This window comes from Lynx canadensis, chromosome E1, assembly GCF_007474595.2.
Source record: "Lynx canadensis isolate LIC74 chromosome E1, mLynCan4.pri.v2, whole genome shotgun sequence".
Lineage (NCBI taxonomy): Eukaryota > Metazoa > Chordata > Mammalia > Carnivora > Felidae > Lynx > Lynx canadensis.
This window is the reverse complement of record NC_044316.2, coordinates 28,712,971-28,726,128: the sequence shown is the minus strand read 5'-3', so window position 1 is coordinate 28,726,128 and position 13,158 is coordinate 28,712,971. Positions and strand designations below refer to the sequence as shown.

Sequence of the window (13,158 nt, the reverse complement as noted above, 5' to 3'; positions counted from 1 at the left end):
ACCAGAGTAAGATGCCCTGTGCCCTCCCCCCACCCCACCCCATGCATCTGTCTGCTTCTTTTAGAAGCCCAGAGAGGTGAAGGGACTCTCCAGGAATACACAGCTCATTATTTGGTCCTTCCTTTTTTTGAGCAAGGATAATTCCGTGTCTCCTTTACCTGGCTGTTATGCCTCTACCTGGTAGGCTTTCATGAGCCACCATTTCTGATTCTCTGCGGGGCTCTCTTTTGGAAAAAATGGGAGGAAAGTAATCAGTCCTTTCTGCCCCTTCTCAAGAAGAATCAGACTTCCTGAGTTTCAGGTAGGATCTGTACATCTGGCAGACTGTTCAAAAGACTATGATGCCTTGAAAATATTATGCTGAGTGAAATAAACCAGACACAAAAGGACAAATACTGTATGATTCTACTTACAGAGGTACCTAGAGGAGAATGAGGTTGCCAGGGACTGGGGGAGGGACAAATGGGGAGCTATTGCTTGCTGGGTACAGAGTCTCAGCTCAGGATGGTTAAAAAAAAAAAAAGTTCTGGAAATGGATAGTTGTGACAGTTGCACAACATCATGGATATACTTACGGCCACTGTAGCATACGCTTAAAAAATGGTTACAATGGTGAATTATATATTATGTACATTTTTACTCAATAAAATATTTAATTTCAAGAAAGCAAAAGTCTTGGATGTCAAAAAAAGGATTTTTCCCACCCACCACCCGATCCTTCCCAAATTTCTAACCCTGCTGTCTTTTCACTCTGTTTAATTTATTTGGGGGCTGTTCTCCACTGAGTTACTAATTCATCGTAAATGGTAATGCACCTCTGAGAAAAAAAAATGATTATATGTTAAGGAATAACATTTATTGATAATTAAGTGTTTCCTGGTTTCTCTGCTTTCTCAAATGGAATAAATAAATATTTTAGACACAATCAACTTTGTTTTCTCTATCCGGGCCAAACAAGGTTGTCGAAACGATATAGATCTTTAAAATACTGCAAATGAGTCTTGACATCACTGAATTGTTATGCATCCAAGGTACATAGGCTTGAAATCCAGACTCTCTCCTTTGATCAGGAAAATCATTTTTGTGATACTCAAGTTTTGAGTCCTGTGGGGTTAGGGAAGGGACCAGCAGGGAGAATATCAGAGTCAGAATTTGAAATGATGCAGCGAGTCCTGCCCCCACCCTTCCTGATGCAGTCTGCATTTTAATTCCTGTCTCCTACCTCTGTCACACCTCTCCCCGGCTCTGAGTGGTGGCACAGAGTGGGAAACTGGCGATACAGGGAGCCCCGAATGATACTGGGCCTGGAGTTCAGACCGTGGTTTGCACAGCGGACCAGGAAGGCATGGGTTGCAGCAGAAAAGCAGCTTCAGTGGTGGTCATCTCGCCATCATCACCCCAACGGTGACTTGACTTACCCTGGGCACTGTTCCAGGATCAAGTACCTGTGCTCAGCAGCAGGCTGGCTGCAAACCAGGCTGTCCTCTGGCTTGCGGAGCGGTGCCCTTGACTGGCACTGGCTTCGTGTTATTTCCCAGTGGCACTGATGGGTTCGGTTCATTTGTCCACACTCTGTTACCTTCTATCCAGAGCACATGCTTGGCCCGGCAGGGGGAGGTCACGTGTGACCCACCTGTGTGGGGGCGGCGAGACCTGTAACCTGGCTGTACTAGCTTCTTGAGGCTGCTGTTAGAAATTTCCAAAAACTGGGTGGCTTACAGCGACAGAAACTTGTGCTCTCATAGTTCTGGAGGCCGGATGTCCACATAGGAGGTGTCAGCAGGGCCATGCTCCCTCTGAAGGCCCTCAGGGACACTTCCCTTGTCACTTGCAGCTTCTGGTGGCTCAGGTGTTCCTTGACTAGTGACTGCATCACTCCACTGTCTGCCTCTGTCTTCACATGGTCTCTCTGCCTTCTAGGTCTCAAATTCCCCCCCTCCTTTCTCTCCTAAGAACACCTGTCACTGGGTTAGGGCCTGCCCTCATTCTTGAGATCCTTAACTTAGTTATGTTTGCAAAATCCTTTCTTCCAAACAAGGTCCCATTCATAGGTTCCAGGGGTTAAGATGGGGACTCATCTTCTGGGAGTCACTGTTCAAACCATTACATTCAACCTCATTTGCAGGGAGGTTTCCCCTGAGTACCAGCCCGTCCTGGCTTGCGTAGACATTCACGTGTTGGCGGGGTTTAGATACAGGCTAGAGAGGTGACCTTCAAAGACACATGAATGTCGAGGTGACCCGCAGGCTACAAGCAAGGGTCGTGAGGGAGGGGCGAGATCCGTTCGGCAGAGACGTTCTCCTTGAGTGGGAACCTCAGACTTGTGTCACTTAGGGAGCAAATTGCTGTAGAAGAAGGACGTTGCCTTGCTGACCTCTGCATACTCAACCATGGAGCACAGGTGGGAGCCTGCAAATGCAGAAGGAAGGGCTGAGTCCGTCTCGAAGGGAGGCAGTGATGCAGAAATGGTTCGTTCATCCAGCCACCAGCCCCTCAGCACTCTCTGCGTGTGAGGGGCTCTGTGCATCCCGGGGACCCAGAGTGAGTGAAGCCCCAGCCCCATCATCGTTCTTGAAGCCCCGCTAGCAGATTCCCCCATCATCTGCCGTGTACCCTTCCCTCCCCTGAGCACCTTTTGAAGGGCACTGCATCTTAACCCTTCTTGAGGGGCCCCTAGCATCTGGGTCTAGGAGGGTGGGCAGAAGAGAGGGGGTTAACCAAAATGATGCAGGTCCCCCGTGTGCTGAAGGGGTCCCGGCCTGGGTGATAGGCTTACCTGATGGTTTTCACACTCCTTTGAAGGGGGCATAGGGAGCCAACACACCAAAGCCTGAAGAGAAATTACGTGAAGGCTGCCTCTGGGCGTGGCTCTCGTCCTGCTCTGTGAACGACAGATGGACCCCAGGGGCCAGAGAGGAGGAGACGCCCAAATGAGGGAACCCAGAGAATGGTGTTGTCCCTGTCTCTACAGGGACCTGGTTTGGGGCTCAGGGTTGTACACCTGGTGAAAGTTTTTTTTGTTGGGCCTCATTTCCAACAAAACGTCTTTGTGCCTGAGGACCCAGCCTCTCCAGGATGATGCTGGGGAAAACGTGCCAACTTTGAGCCTCTGTAGCACATACTTATGTCCCCCTGATGGTACATCTGACCCTCAGCCATTCGTGTCTATAACAGGCTGGGATGTGTGCTGTGGAAACACTGGCCTGGTATTCGGTGCATAGTAATTAGATATATATCCTAATAAAGACTGTGACTGCCATTTGTGTGGTAGTCCCAGCTCCCTGTTTTGCTGGAAATTGTTTCAGAGTAGACAGTGGCTGTTTCCATTCCTCTCCCTAGGAATTTTCTAGATCCTACAGCAATGATGTAGGAGATCAGTGTTTCATCTGCCCTGTCCTCTGCTGTTCCTTAGAGAATGTGGTGGTGGAGCCGGAGAGGAGAGACCTAGAAAGGACCGGAGAGATGCCCTCTCCACCCTGGGTTTCCAGGACCCAAAGTCAACACACAAGCTTGAAAAGGAAACACAGTCCTGATATAAAAGTAGCCATTTTGATTTTCATGTTCCTGGTTGGTGGGTCCAGGTTTGTGTTTGGCCAGGCTCCTATCTTTGGGGATGGCAGTGTCTTGGCCAATTTGAGCTGCTATTGCAAAGTACAATAGCCTGGGAGGCTTATAAACAACAGAAATGTATTTCTCACCATTCTGGAGGCTGGAGGTCCGAGATCAGGGAGCCAGCATGAGCAGGGTTTTGGTGAAGTCCCCCTTCCCGGTATAGAACGGCTGTCTTTTCACTGTCCTCACACAGCAGAAAGCAGACAGATAAAGCAGGGTCTCTCACATCGTTTATGGGGGCACTAATCCCATTCGTGAGGCCTCCACCCTCATGACCTACGTGCCTCCCAGAGGCCCTGCCTCCTAACACCGTCACCTTGGGTTAGGATTTCAACACATGAATTGGGGCGGGGGGGGGGGGGGGGGGGCACAACCTTCAGTCCATAGCAGAGAGCCTTGCAAATCCTGATGGGCGTGGGGGCTGTGACCTGAGGGGTGGTCAGTGTCACCACCTTAATCTGCAGGTGCGCAAAGCTCAAGGCGCAGAGTGGGGAAGGGGCTTCCCAGGATGACACATAAGTTCATACGTGCAAGGTCAGGTCTGCTGCGACCCCCCGCACCCCGCATTAGGATGTCTGCACCTGTTGCATGCATTCCCCCCGGTGTTAGTGCTCACACTATAGCCGCGTTTCATCTGAGGCGGGGCGCCGTCCTGTGAGTGGGTCCATGTGTTAAAGCAGTGCTTTCCGAGTGGGGTCACAGATGGGGCAGCGTGCTGGAAGGGCGGGAGGGGCAGTCGAGAGCGACTCAGGATGCTGAGCAGCGGTCGCCTGCCAAAATTCTTCAGTACAGCTTGTCTAGCAAAGCCGGTCTCCAGCCGAGTAAATACAGTGGATAGCTGACGGGCTGACAGCAGGCATCAAACAGTCTTAAACTGCCCCAGATCCGCAGCGCTTTGGAAGCAGCGGTAGAAAAAGGATGCCTGCGCAGAACAGAGGCCTGAAACTTTTAATAGTTTCTTCCAGGCCTCAGGATGTCCTGATGAGGTATTAGAGGAAGTAATTCAGGAAGAAAAGGACAAATAACCACCTCCGTCTGGAGGCCGACCCAAGGGCTGGCCATTCCAGCACGGAAAGGGCAAGCGTGGCCCCGCAGTGATCCCCGCCCCCGCTCTGGGTAGCCCACCCACCCGCCTCCACACGCACAGAGCCACAGGGGCTCTGACCCTTGTAAATAACAGACGAGTAAATTTCTTGTTTGCTTCCGGGCAAATGTAAACCACACAGCGCCCGCCGCACGGGGGTGAAATCATTAACTTTTCCTCACTGTCAGAAGGGTGCTCGCTACAAATGAGAAGTCATTTCCTCAACCTGGAGGCCCTTCCCAGGGATCCGGCCCCCTACCCTCAGATCAGGAGCCTGTCACTGCTGCAGGACATCAAAGGAAAACATGTAGCCGGCCAGAACTGAACTCACCACCCCCTCTGTTTTTGTGTTTTTGTTTTTCCTTTTTCCTTTAGGGTTTGGCTTTGTCACGTTTGAGAATGAAGATGTTGTGGAGAAAGTCTGTGAGATCCATTTCCATGAAATCAATAATAAAATGGTAAGTTTGCAGGGGTGAGGCTACCATGCATGCGATGCCCCCCTTTCCCCCACGTACACACCTTTGTCTTGCACACTCCTGTAGCCCACGTCATCATGCTGGAGGGTGGGCAGGGCGGGCACCTTCTAAGACTCTGACGGCTCAGCTCTGGGAACGGCAAGAGTTGGTGAACTTTCAGCGAAGGGCCGAGGGATAAATATTTTCAGCTTTGCAGGCCACGCGGCTGACTGCCACAGCCTCTCAGCTCCACTGTTGAAACGCAAAAGCGTGTGCAGACAGTACCGCATGAATAAGGCTGTGTATCAGTAAAGCTTTGTTTATGGACACCGACACTAAAATCTCATGCAGTTCTCACGTGTCACAAAATATTTAGTTTTGTGATTATATTTTTACCATTTAAAAGTACAAAACCATTCTCGACTCTTGGGCTGTACAAAAGCCCACGGTGGGTGGGTGGGGGACCACATTTGGCCTGTACGTTCTAATTTGCCAACTCGTGGCTTAGGATATGTGTTGGCTGTTTGGCTTGGCTTTTTGAGGGGGCGTATCCTGGGTAGGAAGTTTACCACCCAAATTTGTTCTCTCTTTGGGCCCTGCTGGGCAATTAACATTCTCCCTTTCTGATCAACTGGCTAGTTTTACCCTCATGAGTGCCTTCTTCCATACCTCCATTTGGCCCTTTAAAGCTTCTTTTCCTGGGAAGGCACCCTCAGCAGGGAGGAGGTGACGACCATGGCTGAGTTTGGGGAGCCAGATAGGCCTCCAAGAGGAATGGCCACCAGAGGGTGCCATACCATGTACTGAATGTGCACATTGGCTGGCTCCAAGTCTCAAATTCCTTCAAATCGAGTAGGTGGGTGCGAACCCCCCTTGTTGTTGGTTCCAGAAATCTGGGAGCTCAGCAGGTGTTTCTGGAGCCATCAGCAGGACCTTTGGAGCCAAAATATTTTGGTTGGCCAGCAAAGCCTCCAGCCCCAAGAGAAGAGGGAGGGCAAATTTGTTTCACTTGCAGCTGTGACTTTGATATTTTCTTCCTTTAGTCAAAACATTCCTTGCTTCTGAAACATGCATTCAGATATGCATTGTATATTGGTCTGATATGTGTTCGCTGACTTTAAATTCAATAATAGAGCTTTTAGTGGGGATAAGATCAAAGCAGTCTGCTTAGCATGTGGTGCTACAGGCCTGATTCAATATTTGACTTGCTAATTTTTTCCCAGGGCACTAAAATAATATTGTTCATATTGTTCCTAGCCATCATATGCATCTGAAATGAAAACACTGGATTTTTTTTGCATAGTGTAGGTTGGAGGTGTCAGCTCAGGCATTAAAATGGTACTGGGGAGATAAGTGTGTAGGAATAACACAGGACCCTTCATAGACGTTCTCTGTACCCCCTCCCCGCAAACTCGGCGCCTTCCAGTTGGTACCTCTCTGTTTTGGTAGGTTGCTACTTGCTGTTTTTAAAACTATAGAGACGGGGCTTAAAAGGAAACCTAACTCTGGTACCCAGAGGCCTTGTTTCTCCTAGCCAGGCTCACTGTTGACAGGCTCCGCCAAGGGCCGCTTGGGCAGCGGAGAGCGAAAGAGGCATCCGAGAGCACTGGCAGGCACCTTCCCATCCTGCCAGGATTTAACAGCTCATCGGGAAGGCCCAGTGTAGACTGGCGAGAGACTGTGCTATGTGCTGCCTTGAATGCGTATGTGAGGCCCTTCCCTATAGACTGCTTTTGAAACAAGCCTGAAACACAAGTGAGAAAGGGATTTATTCTCCTCACTGTTCCAGTGGGGAGACTGGGGGCCGGGGGATCTGCCCCAGGGCTCCCCAGGCAGTAAAGGAACATAGGTCTTGAGCTTACTGGCTGCCAGATGAACTACACAGATAGTTGTTTTGAGCTTGGGGGTGTGAGGACAAGTCCCAGATGACACAGGGGGATGGTCAGAAGGTAGAGTTTCAGTCCCAGCAAGATAACCCCTGGCCTGGCTTGAAGCAGGAGACGTTTGTGGCCCTTGTCCCCAGTCGTTTCGCATCTGTCACCCTCTTTTCCACCCAGCTAGAGGCTGACTGTGGTAGGTACAGGGAGTTGTGTTCGTCGTGTGAGGGTTTCTGTTTTCTCTTGAATCTGGGGCTCGTACTCGTTCTTTACGGGGATAAACAAAAACGGAAGTAGATAAGAGGAGGGGGTGGGTGCGGAGCGGTGAGGGTCACACACAGGCTTGGAGGTGTCCCTGCAGTTGCCCAGCCCTGCTCCACACCAGTCACCGGCTCTCAGGGGGGATTTTGAGGTGCTGGAGGAGGCTTTGATAGATCAGGAGGCCTCGCCGAGCTCCAGGGCAACGGGGCCTGTGGTGACCGCCTGGTGGGGTCGCCGGGCCTGGGGGAGGTCTGAGCACGGGGTCGCACAGGCTCGGGCTTGATAAACTTGAGCTCTTGCCACCAGCCACGTGCTAGTCGCTGGAAGGACCTCTCCAGCAAGCCGTCCTTCCCTGAAGAAGCCTGAATCCTGAATTGCTCTGGATTCCGTGATACCGGTTTCTACTCCTGAGACCCACGGAAAAGGAAATGAATGTAAACCGTGCTATGGACAGAATTCAGATGACGGACTGGAAAGACCCTGAGAGCTCAGACTGCCGAGCAGAGACACAGACGGTTGTTAGAAGGTCCACAGGAGTGTTTTGTCAGCCGGACTGTGTGTGACGCTGTAAAGACCCAGCTCCTGGAACCCTGGCCATCTCTGTGAATTCTGCAGGGACAGGTTACCACGCCACCCCAGAGTGTGCCTGGAGCAACCATTTTCTCATGTTCACAGATAAGAAAGGTCTCACCGCGGATGAGTCACAGAGATAGGACTTGAGTCCCCATCTGCTCCTTCTTAACCCAGTATCCCTATGGCTGGCACTCAGTGGGCCCTGTGTCAGTAACTGTGGAATGAAGAAAGGATTACAAGAGGGACCATGTGACAGGGAGGCACTGCATAATTCCCAAAGCCATTTCCCATCTGATTTGGTTGGCGAGTCTCTTGGGCATTTTTAAAAAATGAGGGCCCTTCCCCGGCATCTGAGAGCCAGCCATCGGGAAGCCGGGATCACGGGAATTTGCCCCCATTCCCGTAGAGACCCTCCCTTAAGGAGGTCACCTCCATGGTGGTGGTGGCAGGGCACGACCCTCCTGCACTGAGATCCTGCAAACAGCCAACATTTTTTAGTGCTACCTACATACACACTCTGCTGAGAGCTTGCTTTAGGCACCTCTTCTCTCATATGCATTCTGCTGTAGGTACTGATTATTATCCCCATTTTACTGCAAGTGAGCAGTGAGGCAAAGAGAGAAGGTGAGCGATTTTCCCAGGGCCAAACACCCAGCAAGTGGCAGCACCAGAGTTCAAACCCAGAGAGCTAAAGTCCAAAGCTCACATTTGTACCCAGTAGGCTAGCACCCCTTCCAGGCGTAACGGGACTTTAAAGGCCCTCTAGCTGGGCTACAGCCTTCCAAGACCCCTGACCACCCCTCCCAGTCAGCCGGGTCATGGCCCACGGGACTCCCATGTTCTCCTAAGAGAAGGGCGAAGATGATGGGCTCACCCAGGGCCAGATTCCTGGCTGGGGTGAAGGACCAGGCTTGGGCATGAGGGGTCCCTGTCGACCACGACAGATTTCCATGCCTCTTCCCCCAGTGCCCCAGAGGCAGGTGAGCCACGGGTATGGTGGCGGGATGGTGCGGGGAGGGCGCAGGGGGGGGGGGGCAGCTGGCCGCCACCTGAGCTCAAGGCCCAGCCTAGGAGAGCCAAGACTCAGCCCCTTCCCCCTCTTGGCACGGATCAGAGCGAAGCACAAACATGGCTCTTTATCAATAAACACACACATGCACCTGCGGAGCCACCTGGTGACCCTCCGGAGAGGGCTTCCTCTCTGGCCGCTCCGCCGAGCCCCAGCGCGGGTACAGCTAACAACGCCTCCCGCCATGTGCCCCTGATTGAAGCAGCCCCCCCAGCAGCAGGGACACTTGCTCGATTGGTCACCAGCCAGCACAGCCTCCCAGAGGCCTCCTGGCGAGCGCCTCAGCCGTGGGGAAGGAGGCAGGGGTTGACAGAGACCTGCTCCAGGCATCCCTGGAGGCCCGGCTCAATCCCCACCCCAGAGGGGTCAAGAGGGCCTCGCTGGGTGAGAACGTGGGGTCCAGTATGAGGGATGCAAGGGCTCCTCTTCTGACACCTGATTCAACAGCAGCACATTGGCATCTGCTGGGCACTGTAACAGCGTTTTACGCACACTTGGTCACCGTCCCGTTTTACAGAGCGGACACTAGATAGAGCTCAGGGTAGTGAAGGGACTTCCAATAACCCGTGGTTCTTTTTTTTTTTTTTTTTAATTTTTTTAAATGTTTTTATTCATTTTTGACAGAGATACAGAGCGCTAACAGGGGAGGGAGTGAGAGAGAGAGAGAGGCCCAGAATCCAAAGCAGGCTCCACGCTGTCAGTACAGAGCCAGATGCGGGGCTCAAACCCACGAACCGTGAGATCACGACCTGAGCCGAAGTCGGACACTTAACCGACTGAGCCACCCAGGCGCACCGCCCCCCCACCCCCCCGTCCCCCACCGGAATAGCCTGTGGTTCTAAGCTGCGGGGCTAGCATTTGAACCAGTGTTGTCCTCTGGCTCCAGCCAACATAGGCAAAACCTCATTAATTGAAAAATCTGGGTTGGTTAGACTGGTGAAAACGAGGAAGAGTCATTTGCTTTGTGCAAGGGTTCCTACAGGATTCCTTTAAATAGTTCTCTTCCTTGTTCCTTGAAGGTGATCTGATTTTTGAAATTTGCTGAGTAGTTTGTAACCTCAGTAGGAATACAGACCTACCGGGCCCCACCCCCAGAGCTAGTGAATCAGAATCTGCATTTTGACAAGTCCCTAGTGATGCGTGTGCACATTTAAAGTCTGAGAAGGCCCAGGCGACGATCGCTGCTAAGGAGATAGTGTGTGTCAGAAGGAAGGGACCCGGAGTGAGGGCTGAGGCCCCTGGAGCACGGAGCTGGATGAGCCAGCCTGGCGTGGGATCCCCAGGCCAGTCTGGCGCTCTCAGCACCGCCCCACACTCTCTTTGTGTGCACGGACACCAGGTCTCCCCCACTGCACTCCTGCCACAGGAAGCTGTCCATGCCCAGGACCACCCCCCGCCAGACCCCCCGTACTGGCATCCCTCTCCTCTTGACAAGGGTCTTGGAACATAGATGTTTGAGGCACATCCTCTGGGGTGATGGGTTGGATCCTCCAAGTAGCATGCACATGTCCTGGTGCCCAAGACAGGACCTCCTGGGTCACTTAGAGGCACTCAGGGCTTTAGAACACGTGGACCCGAGCCTGAATCCCATATCCACCGCTGGTTGTCCTGTGACCAAGCGGATACCCCACTTGTCTGCACCTGTTTCCTCCTCTAAGATGGGAAGGATGGCGACCACTGCCCTTTGCAGCTTATTGAAGGCCCCGTTCGGTTCCTGGCCCTGGGAGCTCTTGGACTGTTGTAGGGTCTAGAAATCTGATAACCTTGAAGGAATCACCTTCCCGAAAATTCCATTGGTAACTGCAAGTTTCTTCCGTTTGGCCTAAACCGAGGGCCAAAAAGCTTTGTAAAGGGCCAGGTCATATTTTAGGCTTTTGAGGCCCTAGGTCTCTGTCACAGCTACTCTGCCATCGTGGAGCAGAATGCAGCCACTGATGATATGTGAGTGGGCACAGCTGTGTTCACATAAAATATTATTTATAAAAGCAAGCAGCAGCTGGATTTGCCCTGTGGGCCATAGTTTCAGCTCCCGGCCTCTACTAACGTAGCTCAGAGCAGGTGAAGTCTGCTTATCTCAAAGGGGCCAAGGAAGGGCTTTCAGCTAAGAAGTCACCCTGGTCCACTAGCCCAAGGCAGAGGGTCAGAGGTGCCCCAAACAGATGCTGGGGTTTGGGATAGCAGCCTGCAGAAAAGCATCAGTGCCTTCATTCTTAGGGGGACCCCAAGCACTGAATAGGTGGGGAGTAGAGGAACAGTCAGAACACGGTTCTGTCAATCCAAGAGGCCTTTCCAGAAGAAAGTGCCACAAATCCCCCACTGCTGAATGCCCCACAGTACAGTTCGCTACTCATTGCTAGACTTTGTGACCTTGGGCCAGTTACTCGTGGTCTGTGTTTTGATCCCACCTCAGTAAGACGGGGATGGCACCCCCCTCAGAGATTGCTGGGCTTTGTGACTGGGCTTTATCAGCCGTAGCGTGCTCTTATCAACCTAGTAGGCCTCATCATCACTATCATTGTTCTTAGAATCACAGTACTGAACAAACGTATAATCATAAAGTAAGGTGGTCTCAGACAGAGGTGCAGACCTGGGCAGGGAGGAGGGTGTGAGGCAGGTACTCGCCATGCCCTGGCTGGGAGGTGGTCCTGAAGAGAGAAGGTGTACATCCTGCAGAGGAGAAGGGGCCACTGCAGGGATTTCTTAGGTCCCAGGGAGGCTCACTCAGGCCCTTCCGCTGAATCTTCCGTTGGGGGAGGTTCCGAAAACCCCACTTCAAAAACAAAGCCTGGCGAGCTCTCACGCCTGCCACCTTCAGCCCAAGGGCACACTTGGGGTGGGCAAGAGGACCAGAGAGCAGGAGAGTCCTGGCTGGGCCTCTCAGGGTGTAGTGCTGGGTCAGGTGGTCCACAGAGGCCAGCTAGGGTTGGCCTGGGGGCGCCGCCACCTGGATGGGGTGTCCCGGTGAGTGGGCACCCATCCCCTCCCTGAGGCCACTCCTCCTCGGCTCGAAGACTGCCGCCACAGAGCTGATCGGGAACCAGCCCCAGAGTGGGGGGCGGGGCGGGTAATGTGGGTGGAATTAACTAGGCTTGTGTGTTCACCACCCTATTGGCCGCATCCTCCTCGCTCGTAAGCTAATTTTAGCCATCCATTCTGCTTCTGTTACCATTTATAAAATGAGAATGTCAAATGCAATATTAAACAAGCAGGATGAAGGCAAAAACAGGAAATGCCAGAGAGGCACTTAATAAATGAACCTCGTGTTTACGAGCGAGAGGGAGGTCCTGCGCCCCCCACCCCCACATCACGCAAGCACATGTTTGTGTACCGGCTCTGTCCCTGCGGGTGGAGGGGTTTGCCTGTTGAGGGAGGAGAGGGTGGGGAGGCCGGGGTGGTAAATGTTTGCTGCTCTCCAGGCAGAAGCAATTGGGCCTGCGGGGAGGTGGCCTCCCAGTCACCCAAGTTCTGGCTCCTTCACCCTTCATCCGTCCTCTGGGAAGGTCACTGCAGGGGGCCTGGGGAGGGTGGGGTCCTTCTGCCTCTCTTGGTGGCCCAGCCCCTCTGGACTTTCCCACTTGTGCTGCTCTCTGCACACCATCCACAGCGTGTGGGGTCAGCAGGGGGCATGGAGACCACTGGGAAAAGCTGTTTCCCTTTCCCTGCACCCCTTCTCTGGGGCCTGCTCTTCCTTTCACTTCACCCAGCTGCTCTGCCCAACTTGCCAGGCAGGTGCAAGCTAATGCTCAGCCACCTCTCTCTCTCTCTCTCTCTCTCTCTCTCTCTCTCTCTTTCTCTCAAATAGAGAAATTAGGGTCGCCTGGGTGGCTCAGTCGGTTAAGCATCCAACTTCGGCTCAGGTCATGATCTCACAGTTTGTGAGTTCGAGCCCCACATCGGGCTCTGTGCTGACAGCTCAGCCTGGAGCCTGCTTTGGATTCTGTGGCTCCTTCTCTCTCTGTCCCTCCCCTGCTCACACCCTGTCTCTCTCTCTCTCTCTCTCTCTCTCTGTCTCTCAAGAATAAACATTAAGAAAAAAAAATTTTTTTGAATCCTATAAATATAGAAATTAAGGCTTTTGCAGGGTTTCTGGCAACGCCCCCCAAGGGCTGGGGGCGCGCAGCCAGCCTCGCGGCTGCCTTTGGGCACCTGCTGGAGGCAGAGGTGTCTTGTCACTTTGAAATGCCCTTGCAGGTTCCCAGAAATAAAAACAACAGCTGCTGCTGCCAC

At 52.6% G+C, this 13,158-nt stretch overlaps 1 protein-coding gene across 5 annotated transcripts in view; it reads left to right on the top strand.

Moving 5' to 3' along the window:
- Positions 1 to 13,158, top strand: part of MSI2 (musashi RNA binding protein 2) — a 389,744-nt gene that overhangs the window by 307,456 nt on the left and 69,130 nt on the right. For all 5 annotated transcript variants that reach the window (XM_030296485.1, XM_030296484.1, XM_030296482.1 and 2 more), the window contains exon 8: positions 5,072 to 5,154. In XM_030296485.1, the coding sequence (XP_030152345.1) occupies positions 5,072 to 5,154 (83 nt within the window). The remainder of the gene's footprint in view (positions 1 to 5,071; positions 5,155 to 13,158) is intronic.